The sequence below is a fragment of the Xenopus laevis genome, chromosome 9_10L (genome assembly GCF_017654675.1).
Source record: "Xenopus laevis strain J_2021 chromosome 9_10L, Xenopus_laevis_v10.1, whole genome shotgun sequence".
Taxonomy (NCBI): Eukaryota; Metazoa; Chordata; class Amphibia; order Anura; family Pipidae; genus Xenopus; species Xenopus laevis.
Genome location: NC_054387.1, coordinates 94,789,011 through 94,810,174, shown reverse-complemented (window position 1 = coordinate 94,810,174; position 21,164 = coordinate 94,789,011). Strand labels below are relative to the sequence as shown.

Sequence of the window (21,164 nt, the reverse complement as noted above, 5' to 3'; positions counted from 1 at the left end):
TTTATTAAATGGTCCATCATGAATACACAAGGTACGGGAAAGTTTCCCCCACTTGGCCTACCTTCTCATAACATCGAAGAAAACAGTAATTTGAGCTTAATGCCTCATCCTAAACTTATTTTAAAATCTGTTGTCATATTTTGTATATGTTGTACACAGAGATTGGTACAGATTACACATGGAAAGAAATATACACACATTCAACTGTTTAAAAGAAGGACCCAAAGTCAGATACCTTTAGCAGTTTTGTATCTTTTTATGTGTGAATTGCAAACGATGCCATGCAACGCTAGGTGCAAGTACAATTTGGCAACAAAAAGCAAAGCTGTTAAAACAGAAAGGACTTAGAAGCCACTGAAATCAAAGAAAATTGCTTGAGTTGATAACCCCCTCCTCTTCCTAGAATGGAGACTATAGATACTGCAGATGTCATCTCTTAGTGCTCCTCATTTCTTCTTCAAGTCTATAGCAGCAAATAAGGGGGGACAAGAGTTGGAGGTGTCAGAGTTCTGTGAAATAAAAAGCTCACGCAAATCCCGTCACTCGGTTTGTAGAATCATAGGTGGGTTTTCATTATCCTCATCTAGCCGAAGATTGCCCATTTCATCTTCCTCACTGGCTCCTCCGACAGCGCCCAGATCATCAGCATAGGCTAGTGGCAAATGGAATTGGAGGACAGTTTAAAAGGAGGTAAATAAGGAAATAAACAAGACATGCAGCATGATTGTTAAAGGGACGGACCTCCAATTTATAAGCAAATGAATGTTTGCATATTACATTGTACACTACAGCTCACAGGAGCTCTCAGAAATGTTCTCTAACTATATACTTAAAGGGGTCGTTAACCTTTATTATGTTATAGAAAGGCCAATTCTAAGCAACTTTTCAATTGGTTTTCATTATTTATGTTTTATAGTTTTATAGTTTGCCTTTTTATTCTGACTCTTTTCAGCTTTCAAATAGGCATCGCAGACTCCCTTCTAAAAAAACAAATGCTCTGTAAGGCTACACATGTATTGTTATTGCTTCTTGGTATTCCTCATCTTTCTATTCAGGCCTCTCCTATTTATATTCCAGTCTCTTATTCAAATCAATGCATGGTTGCTAGGTTTATTTGGACCCTAGTTACCAGACTGCTTAAGATGCAAATTGAAGAGCTGCTGAATGAACAGCCAAATAACTCAAAAACCTTCAATAATAAAAGTGCAAATTATCTCAGAATATCACTCTCTAGTCTACATCATACTAAGTTCTCTCAAAAGTGAACAACCCCTTTAAAGGGGTTGTTCACCTTCAATGTACAAATCTTATGAAACCACTAACAATGCTCTCAATGTGTTAGAAAAACCATTTTCCATAACAAAAAGTAAAAATGCCAATGTAAAAGCTAATTTTTATAGCTATTAACTCAGTCCTTCTCCTGTCTCTCTGACCAGTTTTCTGAAGTGATGGGAGTGGCCTATTTTGAACCTGACACACCAAGAACTTCCTATATGATGACATCATCATGCCCAGGCTTTGCCCTTACTTGTTTCCTATTGGATGTTGATACTGCCCTCCTCCTAGTAATTTATTGGTTGCTTGTGAACTGTAACCAGTCACATAATTTGAATGATCATTGGTTGATTACTCAATTGTAATGGCAGAGGTTAACAGACGCAGCATATAAACAAACCTGCCTTGTAACAAACAATCACACAGCCATGCAGACAAATACTGCAGAAAAGGAAGGAGCAAAATTGTTTGGCAACCTTTGGCATTAAGCATAATGTCAGTTATTTACAAAATTGCAACAAAACCAGCACTGACTTGCTTAGAAACGTATGTAACTTACACATCTAGCAGGGACAGTAGGGTTGCCACCTCACCCTTTTAAAACCAAACACATATGAAATCCACAGCCTGCATGGCTAATTAGAGATTCATTTAGATGCTGCAGACTGAACTGATTTCTGTGCAGCCATGTATCATGCATCTAAATGAATTGCTAATTAGCCATGCAGCCTGTGGATTTCATATGTGTTTGGTTTTAAAAGGGTGAGGTGGCAGCCCTAAGTGACAGGCAGAGCAGTGATGAGGGCAGGTACGTTTTTTGAACATTTTGTGCGCTCAATAATCCTTATTGGAAGCAAAACCAGCCTATTGGCTCTATTTAGTGTTTACACCATTTTCTAGTACTAAGATCCAAATTACAGAAAGATCTGCTATCCGGAAGACCCCAGGTCGCAAGCATTCTGTATAACAGATGCCATACCTGTACCTTGCACTTGATCCCAACTAAGATATAATTAATCCTTATTGGAAGCAAAACCTGCCTATTGGGTTTATTTCATGTTTACATGACTTTCTAGTAGACTTAAGGTATGAAGATCCAAATTACAGAAAGATCCATTATCCAGAAAACTCCTGGTCCCAAGCACCTTGATCCCCTCCATCTGCACAGTTGAAGTCTCTGCAGTACACAGCCCACACTCCCCCTCCCTCTCACAAACTTGTAACAGTTTCTCTTCAGTACCTGAATGCTGCTCAAATTCCCCAGCACAGGAAGCAGTGGCAGATTGACAGCAGACATAGCCAATAGGAGTTAAGTTAGCTGCCAGTACAATGTGTGATGTCATATAAGGAAGAGGAAGTGAACACTGTAGTGTTTTTGGGGGTCAGTGACCCCCTCCCAGCACAGGGTCTGTGTGGAACTGAAGGATTAGTACAGGGACACTTCTGAGGTGAATATCTCTTGAACTGTACTTTTTCTGTTAACTATTTCTATGGAAAAGTTTGTTCTATTCATGTGAACTGTTAGATTTGTCAATTTGTTACAAAGGTGAACAACCCCTTTAAAGGAGAATTCAACCCTAACATTAAAAACCAATACTCCCCTACCCTACACAGACCCCCTCCCACCAGCCTAAGTGTTACCCCAGGCAAATGCCCCTAACATTTTACTTACCCCTCGGTGCAGATTCAGGTATCGGAGTTCATCTGTGCCATCTTCAGCCACTTCAGTAATCTTCGTAATGAGACCGGCGCTTTGGCAATTTTTGAGTTTTGGCGCATGCGCAGTTGCCGCGTGTGCCACCACGCCGGTCTCATTTCGAAGATTTCTGAAGAGAAGAAGATGGCGCCCGTGAACTCCGATGCCTGAATCTGCACTGAGGGCTAAGTAAAATGTTAGGGGCATTTGCCTTGAATAACACAGGCTGGGGGGAGGAGGGTTTTTTTTTTTTTTAACGTTAGGGTTGAATTCTCCTTTAAGTTGAAAAGTTGCTAAAAGTGCAACTGGGCATATTATTTCCACTTGCATATCACCCTGTCAAGATGCATCAATATTAATACAAGTCCATGGATTTGTTTGAATTATTTCTTAGGGCAGCATGTCTCCTTTAAAGAGAAAAAACACTGTTTTTACTAATGGGCTAAACTGGCACTTACAGTAGCAAGCCCTCGGCAATTAGTTTTGATCATTCAGTTCTCAGGGGCTAGTGGTGCACATCTTATAAGATCATTCAGGCTATTTCTTGTTGACAGGACACCTTTATGAGTGAAGGTGTTTTCTTCCCTGTTTACTTGAAAGGCAAAGGGATCCGATTTTAAGACCCAGAGATCCAATGGAAGCAATATTTTACATTGCTTTACAAAGTCTCTTCATTTAAGGCTTCCATCACTTCTCAGCAGTTGGAAGATATATTGCGGAGGTTTGAGCAGGGGACAATTCCAATGCCTTTGCAGCTGCACTTGAGGTTAAAGATTTAAACAGAAATCCACCTAGAGGTCTCTATCTACGAGTTACTCGACATCTGAACCATATTCCACTGAACATTTTTGAACAGAACACCCAAGCCCACAGATGGCAACTGCAAAAGATGGACTGTTGCCAAAGGTGTGTATCTTCATGCAGTACCCAAAAATCCATGCCTTTCACTTTAAAATCCAGAACACTAGTTGAATGTCTGTAATGAAAGCACCAGAGTCTTTGTAGAACTGACTCCCGGGAAGCTTTTGCTACTGCAGTCAGGTCCAGACAGAACATCATTTAGAGAGACACCTTTGAATTTAACTGTGCAAAATGGTCTTCCATTCCAACGCTAAGGTCAGGACATTGTTTATTGAACACTGGCGTCAGACATGGTGATGCAGCAGAAGAGTTTGCTCATTTAACTGGTCTGAGCTCTCCTCTGCCATCTTGTATTATGTGAGAAAACCCACCAAAAGAACTTGGGAGCAGTCCCTTGTTTCTTATTTCCATTTTTAGAAATTTCAATTTTTAGAAACTCATAGAAGAGTTATTCATGTTGCACAATCCACATGAGAATAAATTATGTGTGGGGGAAAAAGGGATGAACAAATCAATTACTTTAAAGGGAATTTCCTTAGTGCACTTCATCCAAAAACCTCTTATGTTTAACAGAGTACATGATGTAGACACCATATTATAATTCCTTGTGAAATAATATATATATATATATATATATATATATATAATCCTCTCCCAAGGAAGCCGCACTACTCAGGACTTATTGTGAAGTAATACTTTTATTGAACACACTAACGTTTCGGCTGCGACACCAGCCTTTGTCAAAGTAACATACATTAAAACATTTACCCTTAAATACCCAAACTATGGCGCGAACATATCCCCAACCCTCCCTCTCTGACGTAAGCACATGTAATTATCCTGATTTAATATATCCTCAACTAGTGCAAATGCATGCTGTTATAGTTTGCAATTGTATCGAACTCGTCTTCTCAATCATTAAATCAGATCCCCAAATGGTAACAAATATAACAAGTAAGTATCGCTTCACTTGTCACTACAGTAATACCCCGATACAGTGTTGCAATTAAGCCCCGCTGGCTCCCTGACATTATGAGCAGTATCTGTATATAAAGCTGCCAAGTCACATCATGATTTTTTTTCCATGATGTGGTTATATGGTGACACGGTATGATGGGATTCACCTTGATCCGATAATTGTCCCAGCACTTGTATATATTTGACAGATGCACGATTTGATTGTGGTACAGGACGCCTAACTGACAGGAGACGGCCAGTGTCCACAGATCGGGAGACACACTCACGGGGAATGAATGAATTGCTTTAGCCTATCATACGGCGACACTATGCTGACGCATTTGCTGTGCGCGGCGAATTACACGCAATACTATGGATTAACACATGGAACACGGGGCTTTCTGTCACTTACATGGGCGATCTGATCTTATTTGTTTTCACGGGGATCGTATAGACGGTGGATCACACTTGGTTCCGACTCTCATTTTGTGGTAAACATTGGGAGCAGGAGACACTATTGATGGGCCATCACGGGTGTGCGTCGGTGGTGGTGACACGTGAGCGGTAAGCTTTTAATATTATTATTTGAATCTGATATGATTATTATTTGAATCGGATATGTATTTGATGATGTGACTTGGCAGCTTTATATACAGATACTGCTCATAATGTCAGGGAGCCAGCGGGGCTTAATTGCAACACTGTATCGGGGTATTACTGTAGTGACAAGTGAAGCGATACTTACTTGTTATATTTGTTACCATTTGGGGATCTGATTTAATGATTGAGAAGACGAGTTCGATACAATTGCAAACTATAACAGCATGCATTTGCACTAGTTGAGGATATATTAAATCAGGATAATTACATGTGCTTACGTCAGAGAGGGAGGGTTGGGGATATGTTCGCGCCATAGTTTGGGTATTTAAGGGTAAATGTTTTAATGTATGTTACTTTGACAAAGGCTGGTGAAACGTTAGTGTGTTCAATAAAAGTATTACTTCACAATAAGTCCTGAGTAGTGCGGCTTCCTTGGGAGAGGATCGTATGAAGTTTCACGTGGCATGCGTGAGTGCTGGGATTTGGGGGAAGTATATATATATATATATATATATATATATATATATATATATATATATATATATATATATATATATATATATATATATATATATATATATATATATATATATATATATATATATATAGTGTATTAATAAAGTGCATCTAGTGAATAAAGTGTTGTGTGGTTAATTGATCAGAACCGGCTCTTGCGTGATTGTCAGTAAATGTGCAGTAAATTGTTGTATCCAAAGATTTCCCTTTTAGAGTAATAAAATGGTTTCACTTATGAATTGATTTGTTCATCCCCTTTTTTCCCACAAAATGACAATTTATTCTCATGTGAATTGTGCGACATGAATAACTCTTCTTTGAGTTTCTTTCTTGTGGACATATACATTTTTAATTACTGGAGTTGTCGGCACATCTAAAATGCAGACTTTATTTTGAAGTGATGACATGTTAGGAGGTGCGGATAGCAAAACATTAAAGAACTATTATTTCCACTCAGCCTCTACACTGATTTCCTGCTCAGCCACAGGCTCTTTCCCAATAAGACAAGAAATGTGCATGGGATAAGTGAGGATGGGGCGGCCAGACCTGGGAAGGGGGGGAACTAGTCTGCCTGTTCTACCTACAATGGAAACTAGATGCTGCAGATTAGAAATCTTTTGCCTGCCGTTGGGATTAGGTGCTTTTAAAACTGAATATTTCATAAAGTCTTGAAATTATTATTTCAGTTTATCTTTCCAACTGAGCAATATGATTTACAATAACAATACTGACAATAGGAATTCAAGCTAAACCTTGGGGTCGCCCACTGCACTACAGGCTCTTGTATTTTTACATATGTCTCACAAAGCTTCAAACTGAAAAGATGGAAATCAGGCTGAGCTTACCATGTCTTGTTGGAGATGGCGGTGGATACGTTTTTGTCACTGTAGCGCTATACGTCTGCGCCCCTACTTGCCTGTCGTGGGATGAAGACTCAAGAATTTCACTTGAAGGTTCCATGCTCCCATCAAGCCTTAAAATTGAAAAAATGCAGACTGAACTCCATGATAGAGGCACAGAAATGAAAGCTTTTGTACATTACAAATATACATGAATGAATTAGATGTTAGAGCTGCAACTGATGGATTAAATGGACTATATTACAATTACAAGATGAGCCTGAGTACACCCCCATCACATACCGCAGTTGTCTTTGCCAAATGATTAGACAACTAAGTGTTTGGTGTTGATCTTCAGCTTGTGCACATAAGAAATACAATCCACATGTAGGAAACATTTCCTGATTAAACACTTCTGATTAAAAGGAAAAAGAATAAGAGCAAGAGTGAGCATGAAGGGCACATTCTGGGGACAATAGAGAGAAGGAAACTAGAAACCTTTGAGGCAAAGTTGTACTTTTAAATGAGGTGCTACTGGCAGAGCTGAGCCAAGCAGGATTATCCAAGGCAATAGTACCTGGCCTGACTCCCTGCCAGCATGCTGGAATTCCCTCTTCCTCCAAACTCTAGCTCAAACTCCCCCCCCCCCCCGATCTCTCCCATACTCGCTGCTCTGTGGTTTTTCGGGTGTGCAGGGAAAAAGCCCCAGAGATGTCATTACTGACATGAGGGGAACTTACAAAAACAGTCTCCATCACCAAACTTCTGTCTTATTTCCAGAGCTACAGTATTTACGTACAAATGCCTTGCCAAATGTCTGGTGTGGCTCCAGCTTTAGTCTCGATGATGTGTACAAGAAGAGACAAAGCTATAAAAAGCCATTTCCACTAATTAAACAGAGCTCCAAGAGCCTAGCTGAAGCTGAATTCTGTCCCAAACCAATTTAAAGAACAAGGAAAGTGTAAAATAGAATAAGGCTAGAAATGCTGTATTTTGTATACTACACATAAACATGAATTTACTGCACCACAAGCCTAATCAAACAACTTTCAAAGTTGGCCTCAGGGGGTCACCATCTTGTAACTTTGTTATACATCTTTGCAAGACCGTGCACATGCTCAGTGTGGTCTGGGCTTCAGTTGGGAGGCTAAATTTAGGGGTTGGCATAAATTATCAAAACAGCACAAGTCAAATAATATCTGCCAGAAGCCAATACAGCAAGACTGATTAATAATCAGAATATACAGACTGTACAGGGTCCTGTGTTGTCATGTAATCTAATGTGGATTTTATAGTTTTTGTATTGTTTAAAGAACATGTAAACCCCCCTCCCCCCCCATAAAAATGTAATCAGTGAACGGCCTCTTTGAAATCTTTAGATAATTGCCACTCTGGTTGTTAAAAGGTTAACAGTAAAGATGTATAATCCCACTCACTCATGCATAATCCCTTTCACTCATTCATAATCCTGCTCACTCATGCATAATACCACTCACTCCTGCATAATCCTGTTTACTCATGCATAATCCCACGCACTCATGCATAATCCAGATCACACGTGCATAATCCATCTCACTCATATGCATAATCCCACGCATACATGCAAATATAAATGATGATGTAGCCAATATAAAATGGCGACCTGGTTGAAGCACATCTTGCATCCAGGAAAACACTACAGTGCAGGCTAACAGAGGGGATACAGATACTGCCTTACCCAATGCAGAGACAATATGTGCCTAACCTAAAGACATGGTAAGGGTTTATAGGGTTTACATGTCCTTTAATACAAACTTTCTCCAACTCTGCAGAACCAGTGGCTGCAGCAAAGTATCCTCCAAATAGAATCCCAGTTTATCTGTTTAAATCTGGCTCCATGATCTTTTTCCCTGCAGCTGGAGTTGGAAACAGTAAGGCAAAAATAAAATCCAATACAAATCTCTACACAGTCGCCGACTGCTCTACAGGGAAATAAACAAAGCTGCTTGAGTTCTGCACGGCTGGGAAGTAAGCGGGGGCTCCCCCTGCTGTTCATAAGTATGATTGTTTCCCTGCTCAGCAGTTAGGGACCGTCTGACAATTCCTTTCCACAGCAGCAAATGAAGTGAGAATTTCACTGCATACAGTCAGATTTCTTACCACATTAGTTATTGACGGCACAAATCAATGGTTTATTTTCTTAAAATGCCTTTATTAGGACATGGGCTCTGACCCCAAACATTTGGCAACGTTTCAGACCATTCTCTGTCTTTTTTCAAGCCACTAGTCAGGTTTTCTTAAAAAAAGTAAACATGGGATTTTATTTTTTTTTTGCTTTTCCTTGTCCTTTAAAGAAGCCTAAACAAAACACACACAGGTCTGCTGATAAAGCCAGTGCCAGTGAGTCTCCATTGAACTTGGTAACCACAAGCATACAGCTGTAGCCCAATACATGGCGGCTACCATCAGCAGCACGAGTGACTGCCATCATACCTGTAACTGGGGGAATTAAAGTAACTATCCAACACTATAAAATCAGAACTCTTTGCAAACATACAAAATGTACTGGAAGGCATGACAATAAATGTGCAGATAGACAGCCAGTGTATATGGTTGAAGAGCCTTCCAGTACATGTGAATTGAGCAGACAGAGCTCAATTCACTGGGCCTGCTGCAAGTTTGGCAGAGTGCAGCTTGTTTATTTAGCACTTTGCACACTACATGCTGCATTATAAATGACCATTTTCCTCTAAAATCCGCAAAAAATCACTGAAACATTAGGACCAATAGGATTGTTTTGCCATCAATATGGATTTGTGCAGTTTAGTTACCCTCAAATACAACAAACTTTTTTATTTTTAATTACAAAAATTTGAATTTATATGCTTAAAACTTTAGTTCTGGATAATGGGTTTCTCAATAAGGGATCTTATACCAGTACTGGTCTTGTCCCCAAGCTGACAAGAGATGCACAAAGATAGGGAGGGCAAAGACACACAAAGAGATGGAGGAAGATAGAGACAAAGTCAGAAAGTGTCGAAGGGAGTTTTACATTTGTTGTGTCTAGTGAAGGTCAGTGATGCTGGATAATAAACTTAAGGGCCGAATTTAATGGAGAGGTGTCTTTAAATAGTTATATGTAACACATGGAAATGAAGAAAAACAGAAATACTCTTACTTGTGTTGTTTCATCAGAGTGCACTCCCCTCCCTCCTGGGGATCAAAGTTGTAAATGTATAAATAACCATCTGCTGCCCCAACCAGAAGACGGGAGATCTTCTGAATCCTAAAAGCAACAATAGGTAAGTATGCAACCACCTAAAATATTTATTTAATCTGATCATGTATTTTAAGCTCAAAATTGATCATTGTTTACTAAAAAAAATGGGCAAGATACAAAATTAATTGTGATGCTTTCCTGTAACGCTTTCCCCAGAATCCGAAGCAATATGTCCTTTAACACTTTATTTTATTACTTGCTAAAAACAGTAAATCTTTGAATTTTACCCAACGCCTTTGTGTTTATTAATTAGTCGATTTGGGAGCAGATGGACTAAACCTTCAGCATAAATCTGAAAAAATCTCCTTAGGGCTGAGTAGCTGGTTCTGAACAACACACATGTGGCAAAATATCAAAGGATGAATAGGATCATCCCATGGTGATGGTCCCCAGTAGACTTCCATCAATTAGTGTTCTGTTGAAGGGGTAGTTCACCTTTAAAGGGGAACTATCACGAAAATTTAATATAAGCTTTATCATACTGAAATAAGAGACTTTCTAAATACAATCAATTTAATATTCTGAATCCTTTCTGAAATAATCAAGTTTATATTCAATTTCCCTCTCTCAGCATCTATTTCCCTCTCTCAGCATCTGTTTCTCTTCATTCTGTCTTCATGCAGGAGTTGGGTGTCAGATATTCATTGACAGTTTGATCCAATATATCTTATGGGGGGGGGCACTTCCTTTCCTAGCACATGTATTAGAGCTCATTCAATAACTGATTCCAGTATAAATAAAATCTAATAAAAGAACTGCCTTTTGCACAAACTCTGCATGTAGAAAGACAAGATTTCTGGTGATTTTAATACAGTGAGCTCTAATACATCTTCTAGGCAAAAGGAGCCCCCTGTAAGATATAAAAGATCTCAATGAATATAATAATATATAATATAATAGATGTCAATGAATATCTCACACCCAACTACTGCAGGAAGAAAGAATGAAGAGAAACAGATACTGAGAGAGGAATAGTGAAGATAAATTTGATTATTACAGAAATGGTAGAGAATTTTTTTGATTATAGATCGAAAACTTATTTTTTCAGTATGCTGAAGCATATATTAAATTTTCGTGACAGTTGCCCTTTGATTATGATGTAGATATTCTGATAATCTGAGTCCATTTGCAATTAGTCTTCATTTATTTATTGTAGCTTTTCAGTTGCATAGCTTTTTGTTCAGCAGCTCTCCAGTTTCGCATTGCAGCAACTATCTAGATTTCAATATACCCTAACAACCAGACAGTGGCATGAACGAAAGACTGCAATATAATTAGTAGAGGGAACGAAAAGGAACAATAAAATTCTAGCCTCACAAAGGAATCGTTTTTTTTGGCTGCTGGGGTCAGTGACCCCTATTTAAAAGCTGGTAAGAGGCAGGCAAAAAACTATTAAAAAAAAAAAAAAAAGCAACGTTAACCACCCCGTGCACTCAAAAACAAAGGGACTTACGTAGCTAAAGCACAGATGTTCTTGTGTCCACAGAAAGGTAACCGTACAGTTGCAAATGCCCTGCCCTGGTTAAACATCTCTGTGACTTGGGAAGGTAAATAGCTTGTAGATGCCATGATGACTCTTCCAAAATATCCAGTCCAGCTTGTAGGTTCTTCAGGAGGTCTTGAGGAAATAAACAAAAGTTTAAATTGTGATTGATAACTGTGGTACCTTTACAAAGAGAACACATATAGCAATCTGCAGATTAGAAGCTTTATAAACCGACATTCTTGAAACAGAACAGTATCCCTTCAAAAAAGGTACATGCTGGTGGTCTGGCCACAACAAAAGATGCTACTAGGCCACTAATAGCCCACCAGAGGAACGGCTGCAGGCAGCAGCACTGAACTATACTCAACTGTAAAGAATGCATTTCAAGTGCATTTAATGAATGGGTTTGTTTGAGCATCTGTGCTTGCATTCATGAAAACATAAAGTATATAGATATGGCATCTGTTATCCAGAAAGCTCCAAATTACGAAAATTCTGTCTTCACTAGGCTCCATTTTATCCAAATAATCCACATTTTTAAAAATTCAAAAAGTACTTGATCCAAATGAACACAATTAATCATTAACCAAAACCAGCCTATTGTGTTTACTTAATGTTTATATGGTTTTAAAGCAGACAATGTATTAAGATCCAAATTACAGAAATATCCATTATCAGGAAAACAGGTCCCAAGCATTCTGGATAACAGGTCCCATACTTGTATTTGAACATTTTGTACGCTGTCACAATATGGATTAAAAAGAATTTAGAATTGGAAAAAGGGGTGAGAGCAGTGTAAGCATGATGGCTACTCATGCTTAAAAGCTTTGACCCGTAATGATAAATGTAGATATAGATATTGTTTTATATAAATATGAAAAGGTCTTTCTTTGGAAGGCAAACATGTTGTAACACAGATACTGCATAATGAAATAATAATAAAAAACAAATTTAAACACAGAAGTGTTGATCCTTTCAGTATAATGTATGACATACTGAGGCCAATGTAATAATTCCTCAATATAGTGTGCACACACACACACACTCATTATATATATGTTTAAAGGGTAAGGCATTTTTTAGTAGCAGTATGCACAAAATGTCTCTGTCTTAAATATATTGATAATGGGTTGAGTGCAGAGGACTCTTGTATTTGTCTATATGTATTTTGTGTTCACACCCTCATTAGTGGTGAGCACAACTTTCCCTTGTTTGTTATAGTTATACAGGAGCAGTGACCAGCTCCATGTTGTAGCTCCCACCCTTCCCAGCTATAGTCAGGTGATCCCACTGGTGTCTAATAAAAGGGCAGCCAAGTATGGAGGTTTACTTTGAAAGCAGCTAGTAAGTTGCAGGTAAAACTTAGTCCCTTTATAAAATGTATAATGAAGCAATAGAATTCTTAATGAATCAGATGAAAATTGAGCATAGGACTGGCCAGATATGGGATGACTTTGACGTAGTTGGCCAGCTTAAATATATTGCAATATATGGACAAACAATCCCTGTGTTGTTTAAAGGGTAAGGCATTTTTCAGTAGCAGTATGCACAAAATGTGTCTGTATGTATGTGTATATATATATATATTATATATATATATATATATATATATATATATATATATATATATATATATATATATATATATATATATATATATATATATAAATAAATAAATAAACTACTGGATAGGTGCACTCAGAAAACAATGGAAATGCCTAGGTGCTGGAACATATATGAAAATCTAGAGCAAAGAATATATATATTATATTTATTATATATTTATTATAGTTATATTATATTTAATATATATATATATCTATATATCCGTTTCTTAAACATGCACTAATGCCTATACCCATATTCCCTACCCTTAGTCTCCTGTACTTTGCTTACGTGACCAAGATTCTCCCAACAATTAGAGAAGGAAAGGGTCAAGCTGAAGCAAGTTTAGCATAGATGAATACATACTTTACACTTGCTGATTGTGTAGATATCTGAAGGACAGTGCTATCTTTCAGGATGCCATTAAAATATAGTTTTATAAATATACAAGGTAACTAGATGGGCAACTAACAAAACCATATATTTTTGAGATTCCAGTATAACCAAAATCTAATAAAATAACTGCCTTTTGCATAAATTCTGCACTTAGAAAGACAGGATTTCTGGTGATTATAATAGAGTGATCTCTAATACATCTTCTCGGCAAAAGGAGCCCCCCTGTAAGATATATTGGATCTAACTGTCAATGTATATCTCACACCCAACTCCTGCATGAAGACAGTATGAAGAGAAATAGATGCTAAGAGAGGAATAGTGAAGATAAACTTGATTATTTCAGAAATGGTACAGATTTTTTTTGATTATATATCGATTATTTTTTGATTGTATATTTGACACTACAAGAGGGGACATTACTATACTCCGAATAATGTCATCCTCTTTTTCTTGATTGGTGTTTTTAGTAACAGAGGGGATATTGATATCTGTTAAGAATTTGAAAACTTTTTGTTTTTCAGTGCCCCTTCATTAACTATATCAGTTTCCCCTGTTTGTTAGTGAAACTATCCTTACTATGTGCATGAAAAATATGTAGCTATATATTGTGAATGACCTCTTTTCCATATGTGTATCTGACCCTGTTGTGAATTCTGTAAATATCTTAAATATTTTCTTTAATAATCATGACCACTTTATGTAAGCATTTAAAGGGTTAGAAAGAGGAATGTGATTTTGAGCAATTTCCCTATACACCTTAATGCTTAAAAAGTTATTTGTAAATGCAATTGCTATTAAAAACTGTATCTATCCAACGGTTTACATTCTTCGCACTACTGGCACTGACTGGTGAAACAATGTAGCAGATGATTAAAAGACCTGCAAGAGAAGTGACTTCTGCTACATTCTCTCAAGACTCAGAACCAGAAAAAAAAATCAGTTTGTTTTTTTTTTGCAATAACATCTATTTAAAAGTTTAAATAAACGTGTATTGCAACATTTCTTAACATTACATTTGCTTTCAATATGTTTTAAACTTTATTGGGTGGAGGACCCTTTAAAGAGCCAGAAAATAGTCAGTCATGTAAACTAGGTTATACACAGAGATTATCTTCAGAAATACAGATCAAATGAACGGAGACAAAAAAAATATTAAAGGTAAAAATGAAATTAAAAAAAAAAAGTTTTAGCAATTAAAAATACCCATATCATACTTTTCTTTGATTGTCTCCAACTTGAAGATGTGCACCGTCTCTGTGTTACTTGAGGCAGAAAGGAAGATGCTGTCCATGCTGAAAGCCAGCGAACAAATGCTCACACACCTGGGTGAAAACACGCATTTTCAATTCAGGTTATTACATTTTGGTCCACATGAAACATCAACAAGCATATGAAACCATAATTACCTTTTGACACCCCTTCGAAACTCAAAAAGTTTCTGCCCCTCTGGAATAGAAAACACACGAATTACTGTGCCCTAAAGGAGAGAAAAGAAGACCAGTGAGGCAAACATATAGGAACACCACTAGTAGACTGAATTGTTCTAATTAACATGTATAAAATAGACAAAATAAACAACCCTACAACATCACACAATAGATCAGGGTGTGTTGCTGCAGTGGAGACTAGAAAAGGGTTTCCTCAAGGTGATTATTAACATTTGGTATGGGAGCTTTCCTGATACAAGGTGGAAGAACACCATCGCCACAGTTTTTCAGCAGCAGGGACTGGGAAACTGGTCAGAGTCAAGGGAAAGATGGATGGTGCTAAATACAGGGATATTCTTGAGCAAAACCTGTGTCAGTCTGCCTGTGATTTGAGACTGGGATGGAGGTTCACCTTCCAGCAGGACAATGACCTGAAGCATACTGCTAAACTGCAACACTCGAGTGGTTTAAGGGAAAATATTTAAATGTGTTGGAATGGCCTAGCCAAAGTCCAAACTTCAATTCAATTGAGAATCTGTGGTCATTGCTGTTCACAAGCGAAAACCATCCAACATGAGGGAGCTGGAGCAGTTTTGCCTTGAGGAATGGGCAAAAATCCCAGTGGCAAGATGTGGCAAGCTCATAGAGACTTATCCAAAGCGACTTGCAGCTGTAATAGCCACAAAAGGTGGCGCTAAAAAGTACTGACTTTAGGGGGGGGGTGAACAGTTATGCAAGCTAAAGATTTAGGTTATTTTGTCCTATTTGTTGTTTGCTTCAGAATAAAAAATAAATAAAAAAAATCTTCAAAGTAGCAGGCATGTTCTGTAAATGAATTGGTGCAAACTCTCAAACAATCCATTTAAATTGCAGGTTGTGAGGCAACAAAACATGAAAAATGCCAAGAGAGGTGAAGACTTTTTCAAGGCACTGTATCCAAATACAGTGAATTAGAGAGGAGGTAGCTCATATGATTAAGACATGACTATAAATGAAGTGAACATTAAAACAGCATATTAAGGAATCTTTTATCATTTCAATTACAGCACGAAAAACAAAAATATAAAAAGTTTGTCTTCTTTTTTATGGCCAGACTCAACCGAAAATTATATACTTATATCAATTCCTCTTGTGCAGGGTAACTTGCTTTAATGAGCTTCACACTTTGAATAATAGTTCTGTCTCTAAGGATGATATTGTGTTTGATTATTTTCTACACTAGTATAATCTGGAAAGTGTATTTTGCTGTATTTAGCGTCCATATGGCAAATCACAAACTTGGCATATAAACAGTACAATTTTGATTGGCTGGAATGTTCCAGACAATGCACTTTATTCTGCCTTTACTTTACAGAAAATAGTTAGCTAGTACAATTATCTGCCTTTACTTTTTGCAGAGAGAAGGAAGTTCTTCTAGTTTCATTAGACTGGCTACGGATTCAGTTTTCTCTCTGTATTATGATGATCTCCTCAGACCAGTGTGTTGTGTGTGACATGTATTTGATTTTACAGATTTTAATGCATTCCAAAAAAAGGAATCTCATTTATCTGCTACTTTTCCAACACATGTCCAGGTCCGTACAGTTTCACTATTGCTCTCACTGCAGTGTCAAAGAGGACATCCCTGATTAAGATAGCCTCAAAACACGTTTCCAACAAAACCTGACCAGGAAAAGCATCAACCTGGCAGTTCACAAGGCACCACTTTCCAAAGAAATGCAAATGCTTTAACTGCATCATTGTAAATGATACAGGTTACTTGACATGGCTTTCATGTATGGCTGCTAGCTGACAGCATACTGGTTTGGGTCCTCCAGTGTTTGAGAGACTACTGCATTCTGACCCTAATAGGGGTTTACAGGATTTTCTAAGGTATCTGTGCCTTTACATTTATTTGCCATGTTTCAATAAAAGTTTTGAAGAAAGATTTAATTGGTGCAGTTTATTTTTGTAGCTGCAAAATTGCTTACTGCATATCTGGATGTGCATGCATGATTGTAGGTCTTAACACCAAGTTGCATTGAGCAGTCATTTGGCATTCATTCCTTATCACACATTTGCTTTCAGGAGGTTTCTGTTACTTTTGTTCCCTTTCCAAATCAATGGTTGCTGCTATATCGTTTCTTTCTATCAGTAAAGCTGGCCGTAGACACAAAGATCCGATCGTACGAATCAATGTACGATCGGACTTTCCCATCTCCCGACCCGCCACTAACCATTCAGATCAAAGTCTTTACCATTCCGATCAAATAAAGTAGTTAAAGAACAGATCAGCTAATGTTCTACCTCTGACAGCAATCGTACGATACTTATGTCTGACAAAGCTAGTGACAGTCTCCCACTGAAAATCGTACGATCGGCAATACACGCAGAGATATTATCGGCAGCCAACAGAGATTTTCTAATCTGTCCGATCGGCCAAACGACCGATTTCCACCAGACGAAAAATGTCGGGACTCTCCACACATGGTCCGAAAATCGTACAAATCCACGATTCATATGATCAGATCGTTGCGTCTATAGCCAGCTTTATTCATACAGCAGAGTATGGCAGTAAGTGAAAAACAAAAAACAGTATACATTCAGTCACAAGTTGCTGCTCTGAGTCTGCCTCTTGAGATACAAACATAGTTCTATCCTTTAGCTCAATGGCTCTCAAAAGAAAGCTCGGAGAAGATTCCTTGCTGTTCTGTGCAATATTCACCAACTGGTGGCAGAAGTCAGAAGCAGTCTTGTTATTGGCTCTTAAGATAAGCTCAAGGATCGGCTCACTTTTCTGTAGCCCATTGTCTGTTGGATCAAAATAAGGCAGTTTTCTTTCCCCTTTTACATTTCTGGCTTAGAGTCTTTCCTCACTGAGAATACTTTAGCGTAATGGGAGTAAACAGGGGCAAAGAGATTTTAAAACTGCTGCAAAATTCCTTCAAGAATCTTTATCTTGTCACAAAGTGCTCTTCTCTCTTCTTTAAAGGAGAAGGAAACTGTGTAGGAAAATGCCCCATACTTACTTACCTACTTACTTACCTACTGCTTGTTGCAGATTCTGGCAGCGGATTTCATAGCATCCATCTTCCGGGTTCTCGGTAAGCTGACTGGGAAATCGGCAATCTCCGTCAATTTCAGCACATGCGCAGTTGTCGAAAACCAGCAAATTGCTCCAACTGCGCATGTGCAGACATACCATATGCTGCCAGAATCTGCGAAGAGGGGTTAGTATAAAGTATGGGGCATCTCCCGGGGGGGGGGGTACGGGGGCTTTTTTTTCTACAGGTTTCCTTCTCCTTTAAATCACTATATAGTTAACTGTTGAAATATGCTTTGCATACTGTAGTATTGCACATTTATATTTTCAAGTTGCAAGGTCCTTGTTCCTGTTGATATGCTGTAAATAGGATTCTTCCTATGTATAAAACACATCACTTAGTAGATTAATAAGCCCCATGAAAGTGCCAAGACTTCTCATACCATGTTGCCATGTTCGCCTATCATTTTAAAAAGCTAGCATGTCTTAATCAAGTCCTCTATTTTCATCTCAGTTAAACCTCTACTGATTTCTTGTGCACATTAACTATTTTGGGTTAAATAGCTCGATAGCAACAAACGGAGTAATAATATCCTCCACAATGCAGCTGGTCTCACTTGTTACTCAATGTCCCTTGCCAGGTACATATGATGCAGCTGAATATTTTCACCTGGCCTCACATTAAGAAACATTTTTGTTGCACACATGAAAAATGAATGCACAGTGCGCCGGGCGGGTAAGAGAGTAATTCCATTTATTGCAGTGAGCTAAAAGACAACAGAAACATGCTCTTAATCCTGCATGTGGGAAATTTACTAAACTACTAACATACATTACCCTATACATTTACAGCACATTACTTTATATATATATGTATATGTAACAAACAACTATATAAAACGGTACTAATGGCATTATAGTGAAAGTTTTGCAGTTTCAGAACAATACAACTTGGATCTGCTGCACAAATGCATAAGTTACTGTGCATCACATGCACTTACTCTGCAGTCATTATTAATGGCCTGTTTGTTATAAATCACTGTAGTCTTTGTATACTATAATATAAACAGATTTAGTTCCACGCATATAACTTTCAGATATACTGAGAGACCCGACTGAGCCATGACATACTGAGGGGTCAGATATGGTTGTGAATGCTGGGAGGCAGACTGTTTCAAGGACAAGGAAATGTTAAAATTATGTATGTTGCATTTTAACATGATTTTTTTAACACTGATAAAAGCACTTGCTGTTTCCCCTTACTTTGATTCCATGTTCTCTGAATGCTCCAGTCTTCCAAAGCTCGCTGTAGAAGTACAGTGATATCAATGTATTCCTAGCATTCCACACCACCACTGCCCAGGGCAGTATCAAGCTTAGTTCTGTAGTCTCTCACTTCCGATTGCTTTTTCCCCCTCTTGGTCAATGATACAGGCAGTTAAGTAGAAGGGACTTTAGTACATGCGCAATAGAGACTGCAGGTAGGACCGTTAGAAGAGTGATTCATGAGAAGCTGAATGCCTTTACAGCAATAAAAACCCTAGAGAATCACTTCACTATTAGGAGGACTTACATTGCAGCAAACAATGTTAAGGAAGCTTTTGTTCCCCTTTAACGAAGTGGTGGTGCCACACTGTGCCTTGAAATGTGATGCCGTATCCTCAGTGAATCTTGCACTCATAACTATAGGGTAAGATTGCCCGATAGCTGGGAAGCATCCCAAGACCAAGACACTTCTCAGCATATGGTACAGGCAAGGCATGCAGCATTGCCTTAATCATGTGTGGTCCTCAAGCGGTTTCCCCCTGTCAAAGCTTGTCCTACAATCGGGAAAGTCATGGGCAGCATCCTGCAATAGGGCCCCTGCTGGTGGCAATGGTTGAGGGCCTGCAATTTGTGATATACCGTGGGTGGCATCCTGCACTTTAGAATGCCAGTAGTTTCTTTCCTTTAGTAGCCACTGAGTAACAATACTTAGAAACATACAGTTTTTCATCCACAAAAATCCCCAGATCCTTCTCATTTAAGGATGTCCCAACACACTGCCTTTTAGTGTATAACTCACATGTATATTATTTGTACCAAAGTGCATAACCTTGCACTTAGCAACATTGAACCTTATTTGCCACTTTTCTGCCCAGTTTTCCAATTTAGTCAAATAGTGCTGCAAAGTGGCAGGCATACTGCATGGAACTTAAGAGTTTTACACCAGAAAGCAAAAAGTATTTTTTGTTGTTTTAAAATGCAATTATTTTATGGTTATTAAAAAATTATTCTTACCTTTTCTGATGCTGTAGCAAGTTTAGTCCCACTAGCATCAAAAGCTAAAGCTGCTAGAGGACTGTCATGCGCAGGGATCATGTTGGCAGCTCTCTGAAACCAGACGATAACATTAATAGAAAGTTAGAACCTACAGTATATATCCATGGTCACAGGGTAGAGCCTCAATTCCAGATGAATAAGAAACAAATAGTTAAAACAAATATTTTGTACAGGAGTAAAGCCTTTAAAAGGGTTGTTAACCTTCCAACACTTTTTTCAGTTCAGTTGTTTTCAGATAGTTCACTAGAAATAAAGACTTTTCCCAATTACTTTCTATTTTCTATGTGTAACCGTTTTTCTAACATTGAAGTGTAAAGTGTCATTTTTCACCTTCCAAAGGCCTTCTGGGAGGGGGGGGGTCGCCGACCCTGTAAACTTTTTTAAATTGATACATTTAGTGGAAACATTTCTTATGTTTGTCCCTGCTGAGCAGAATCCCTGCATTTCATTAAAGGCAATGGTTAGAATTGATACAATAGTTTCTAACACTCCAGAGATGCTGCTGAGAAATGTATAAACTAAATGAAATCTGAAAATCTGAAAACAATTGAACTGAAAAAAGTGTTTGGAAGACGAACAACCCCTTTAAAAAGTGTGATAATGTTTTAAAAAAAATAAAATAAAACATTGAGAATGAAAAGAATCAAAATCAAATGTGAAAATGTAATAAATCGCCCTTTACAGGTTTGCAGCTTTTGCCCGACAACACGTCAGAGTTAATTTACGCAGTGCAGTAGTACAAAAATGTATGCAGCTGTATCATTGCATTTGTGTGTACATTTGCCAAGAGCCATTTTGCTGTCCAATCTGCTCTAGGGAACCCTGGAGCTAGCAAGTGCCACCCTGGAGGTGGTGGTAATTCCTGCAGGCTGCATCAATAGGTGCAGTATATGTGTAAATAAA

The 21,164-nt window shown here is 38.1% G+C and overlaps 1 protein-coding gene across 1 annotated transcript in view; it reads right to left on the bottom strand.

The window, feature by feature from the left end:
• The window catches only part of wipi2.L (WD repeat domain, phosphoinositide interacting 2 L homeolog), a 38,847-nt gene continuing 17,683 nt past the window's right edge, over positions 1-21,164 (bottom strand). The window contains 7 exon segments of the mRNA NM_001086850.1: positions 1-652; positions 6,751-6,878; positions 9,902-10,009; positions 11,457-11,621; positions 14,705-14,812; positions 14,897-14,967; positions 20,220-20,312. Coding sequence (NP_001080319.1) covers positions 540-652; positions 6,751-6,878; positions 9,902-10,009; positions 11,457-11,621; positions 14,705-14,812; positions 14,897-14,967; positions 20,220-20,312 — 786 coding nt within the window. The 3' untranslated portion in view covers positions 1-539.